General features: G+C 28.1%; 1 protein-coding gene across 2 annotated transcripts in view; it reads right to left on the bottom strand.

Moving 5' to 3' along the window:
- The window catches only part of grhl1 (grainyhead-like transcription factor 1), a 43285-nt gene extending 42946 nt beyond the window's left edge, over positions 1 to 339 (bottom strand). For both annotated transcript variants that reach the window (XM_056476791.1, XM_056476792.1), the window contains exon 1: positions 164 to 339. In XM_056476791.1, the coding sequence (XP_056332766.1) occupies positions 164 to 183 (20 nt within the window). In that variant the 5' untranslated portion in view covers positions 184 to 339. The remainder of the gene's footprint in view (positions 1 to 163) is intronic.
- Between the last annotated feature and the right edge of the window lie 4596 nt (positions 340 to 4935).

Here is a 4935-nt window from a genome sequence, read left to right as displayed (position 1 = left end):
CTGACTCCTCACGGCAAGCCAATGCCTTCCACAATTGCTAAACTAATCTCTATCAGCTCCAGCAAATAAAAGCAGAATTAAGCAGTTAATAGTGTATGAATCACGGGATCCGTTTGTGTCGATCTTCCCTCTGTAAACTATGGACCAGCAGTGGTGAACTTACTTTTCATGCTCCTGTGACATCTCTTATGGTCGAACTGGACTTTCTAGTTGGTACTGTAAATCCGATCCTTCTTCTTCTTGTATGGAGGAACGTTTTCAGGATGGGATGAGGGCTGCGTTAGAATTGCCTGTACGAGAACGGGTTTTGTTGGCTTTTCTCGCTTTTTTGGATATACTGAGAAATTGGGGCCGGTTTTACCTGTGACAGGGCTCTGGATTGGATTACACCTGAGAGGAGGAGCTTAATATTCAACGACGCTCATCTGTTTATGGTCCGTGCATGTTTAAGGTTGCATCAAATCTGGGGAAATTAATGACACAGTGTAAATACTGTTTTTAAATTTAGATCTGCATTGGAACATTTTAGTTTGTAAGATTTTCTGCTTTAAAAATGAACATTTCTCTATATAGTATTTTTATTTTCCAAACAAATTTAATTTAGATTTGGCATATAGAAAATGCTGTGGGTCAAAAGTTTGAAAATCTTATGATTTTTTTTTTTAATTATTATTATTATTATTATTTTTATTTACTTTTTTATGTTATTGAATCTAGCGTTCTCTGCTCACCAGGGCTGGATTTATTTTATTTTAAAAAAAACACCGTAATACTGAGAATTATTATTTCATTTTAAGTCGTTTTTTATTAAATATTGCATTTTAATATGTCATTTTCAGCATCATTAATCTGATCTTCAGTTTCACATGATCCTGCAGAAATCATTGTAATTTGCTGATTTGATGCTCAAAAAAACATTTATTTATTTATTTATTTATTTATTTATTTATTTATTTATTTATTTATTTATTTATTTATTTATTTATTTATTTACTTATTTATTTATTTATTTATCCCTTTAACTACCCCACCAAGAAAAAAATGTTTGGATTGCATTTCTAAACTCCCAATGTTTCTAGTTAACACACTCAGTGCATTTTTTTAACATCCCACAATTTCTAAAATATTAGCCTCTACCGAATTGTTGATATGTCATGGTAAAAGTGCAGACTTAATACATATACTATGAATAATCTGAAAATATGAAGTGTAAGACCAATTTATTTTTTTTTAAATATTCAATATAAAACATTTTTTAAAAATATTCAATATAAAACATTTTTGAATACTAAATCACTTTTTTTTTAAGTATGCCATAAAATATTTCAGATTCTCATTTAATGTTTTCTTGTTTTTTTTTTTAAAGAATAAAACTAAAATTAAATGTAGTTTTGTAAACCAAAAGTGCTGTGTGTGGAAGCTGTTATTTAAAACAGTAAAAACATGGTCAACCGTTCAGTAGAGCAGGCAGTCAAAAGGTTATTAATTTATTTTTCTATTTATTTATTTATTTATTTATTTATTCATTTATTCATTTATTCATTCATGTATGTATGTATGTATGTATGTATGTATGTATGTATGTATGTATGTATGTATTCATTCATTCATTCATTCATTCATTCATTCATTCATTCATTCATTCATTCATTCATTTATTTATTTATTTATTTATTCATTTATTCATTTATTCATTCATGTATGTATGTATGTATGTATGTATGTATGTATGTATGTATGTATGTATGTATGTATGTATGTATGTATGTATGTATTCATTCATTCATTCATTCATTCATTCATTCATTCATTCATTCATTTATTTATTTATTTATTCATTTATTTATTTATGTATTTATTTATTATATTTTTTTATCACGGTATCATTTTGAATATCATGTTGAAAACAGTTGTGTTGTTTATTGCATGAATTTTAATGGAAATTGTGATATATTGCCACCAAAAGTACACAAATAAAAGAGTAAATGAAAAAATGTGAATACAAAGATTTTTTTTTTATGAAGGAATATTTGTTTTAAAATATTTGTGTTCATTAAAGACACATTAAATTGTTCAAAAGCTGCCGTTTTAGGCTTCTGTTCATCAAAGAATCCTGAAAATTTATATTTACATTTTTTAACATAAACAATTTATAAATAATATATTAAACAGTATTGATATGTATATATCAATATATATATATATATATATATATATATATATATATATATATATATATATATATATATATATATATATATATATATATTTGAATTTCTGAATGATTATAAGACACTGAACACTGGAGTAATGATGCAGAAATTGCAGCTTTTGGATCATGCTAATATTCAAATTAATATTTAAAACATATTCACAGTTTTCCCCTTACTTTTATCAGGTACCGAACAAGAGATGAAATAAAACAAGTTTAAATCATCTTACAGTATAGAAAATCTGCATAAGGACAGCATTTGCATTAAAAACGAAAATTCACTGTAACAGAAATTATACAAATCTTTCAACTGTTCCTAAAAAGGGTGGTGAAGTTAAACATATACTAAAGTATGAAATGTAATAAACGTATTTAGAATTGAACATAAACTGTGTATCCCTATACACAGTTGAGAGAATGAGAAATTTGAACAATGACATCTGTTACTTGGCTGTAAAATTAGTTTTCATGTTGTAATTCATATGCATTTCCATGTCTTCAGTTTCTGCTGATTTGTGTGCATAACAATATTAGGTGTTGCCAATACAGCATTCATTTAGCATATTAGGACAGGCCCAATTCAAAGCGCTGTTAACACCCACACCAAACCAAAACCCAATATTAGTTCCTCTTAACTGAACAAAATGGCTTTAATAACAATATATATATATTTATATAGCTGTTTTATTTTGCACTATATATTATTATGTAATTATTTATGAAAAAAAATTATTATATATATATATATATATATATATATATATATATATATATATGCATATATCACCTATAATTTTCCAATGTGAGTTTCAAATGTTAAGCGTCCAATTTTGTCTAACAGAAATGCAAAATACAAGCCAAACAAAATGTGAAAACAGTCATCTTTAGTACAAAGTGCTTGTTGTTGTTTACAAGCTAATCACTTGTGTTTATTTGCATGTCATTTGAATCGATTAGGCTACAAATCTAAGATTTACATCTTGTTTGTTACATCATTTACTTCTTTTATTATCATGCAAATCAGCCAAATTCATGAAACTCCAACCCCATTCAGTTTCTACTATGATATTCTTTCACTTAAATGGATAGCTAATATCTCTTTAAGAGCTTAGAGAGTCTTTCTTTTACTGGATGAGTGTGTTAAGTGGAGATAATGCCTGAAAAGTTACAGGTATGAGAAAATAAACAGCAGCTCTCCTTAGTGGGAGAAGGCTTTAGAGATGCTATCAGGGAGTTTTCGGTTTAGAAGTCCTGCAGCACTGTTTATTTACCCTAATGCTGAGACCTCTGCTTAAACAGGCACACTGTTTATATTTGCTGTCATGGCTTTGGATGTGTGCTGACAGCAGGAACTCATTATCTATATGCATGTGGATTGGTTATTATTCAACGCTGGTAAATTTAGTTTAGCTGTTGCTAATATATATGTTTGAAGCCGGTGTGTTCAAATTGTAATAATGTTTGTGTACAGAATATATAAAGTAATGATGTTTGCTGGGTTGTTTTCTGTATTTTCAGTTGTATCCTATTGCTGCAAATTATGTGATGAAAATGTTAGTCAGTAATGTATTTAATCATTGTAGGTATTACTTTTTTGGATTACTTTTAGATTACTTTTGACTAACATGGATTTGAATGGGATTATAGATGCTTAATGAAAATAAAAGAGAATGAAATAAAACATATTCCTTTAGTTAAATATTATTAAAGGCATTTAACATTAAACTACACCAGGGTTTCCAAAACGGGGAAAGCATTGAAATGGGAAAACTTTCAAATTAATTTACATATTAAACCTATTAAAACTTGAACACTTAAATATAATAAGGAATTTGTCAAAGCGACACTCTCTGACTCTTGCTAATACTTTCAGCAGTGTATGAGCAATTCTAGAAATGCTAGTACATGTTGCATCTCCTGGATACACCTTTTTTAACGTGGAAAAAACTTCCAGTAAATGAAACCATTTTGAACAAACTACATCAAGTTAACTCTAAAATATTATGTTTATTTAGGGATATTGTGTCTTGAAAATGCTCATTAAAGGACTCCTTCTCTGAAAAAAAATTATTCAAAGATGATTCCTTGGATTTACTCAATTGTTTTACGTTAAGGGGTTGTAAAAATTTATTTGGGCTGAATTTAAACAAATAAATTAAGTTGAACATTATTAAATTTAATTTGTTTGTTTAAATTCAACACAAACAAATTGTTTGCAACAGTTTTACAGACATCATTTTTTGCAGTGTATACACCTATTTTTGACGATATTGATTCCTCCTGATTTATACATTCAGGACTTCAGCTATCATCAAACAATTAGGTGTACTAATTTAAAGTAAACATCTTCATGAAACATATATTTTTTGTATTATTTGTCATTTTATTAATTAAAAATACTCGTTGTTTCTGTCCCACATTCTGGTCAACTCTGTTACATCAGATATAAAAAGGCATGGCAATCTTGAAAGCACTTGACAGAAAAAGCATGTGACTTGTGTGATGTCACTTTCTCTGATGGGAAACTCTGGAAGGCATTGAGGCATGTTATTTCTTATTCTTTCATTAATTTTTACAAAATGTTTTGGAAACGCCAGTTGTAGATTAATTATATGTCAACTCTGTTATTTCAGCAAATTTCTCAGTTACTTAAGCATCTTAAGCTAAAAGCACAAAATGATGGATAAGTCAACACTGTTTGTGTCAAATAACAAGTTGAACAG

This window comes from Danio aesculapii, chromosome 17 (assembly GCF_903798145.1).
Source record: "Danio aesculapii chromosome 17, fDanAes4.1, whole genome shotgun sequence".
In the NCBI taxonomy this organism is placed as follows: domain Eukaryota; kingdom Metazoa; phylum Chordata; class Actinopteri; order Cypriniformes; family Danionidae; genus Danio; species Danio aesculapii.
The sequence above is the reverse complement of the archived record's forward strand: the minus strand, read 5'-3'. Positions and strand labels throughout refer to the sequence as shown.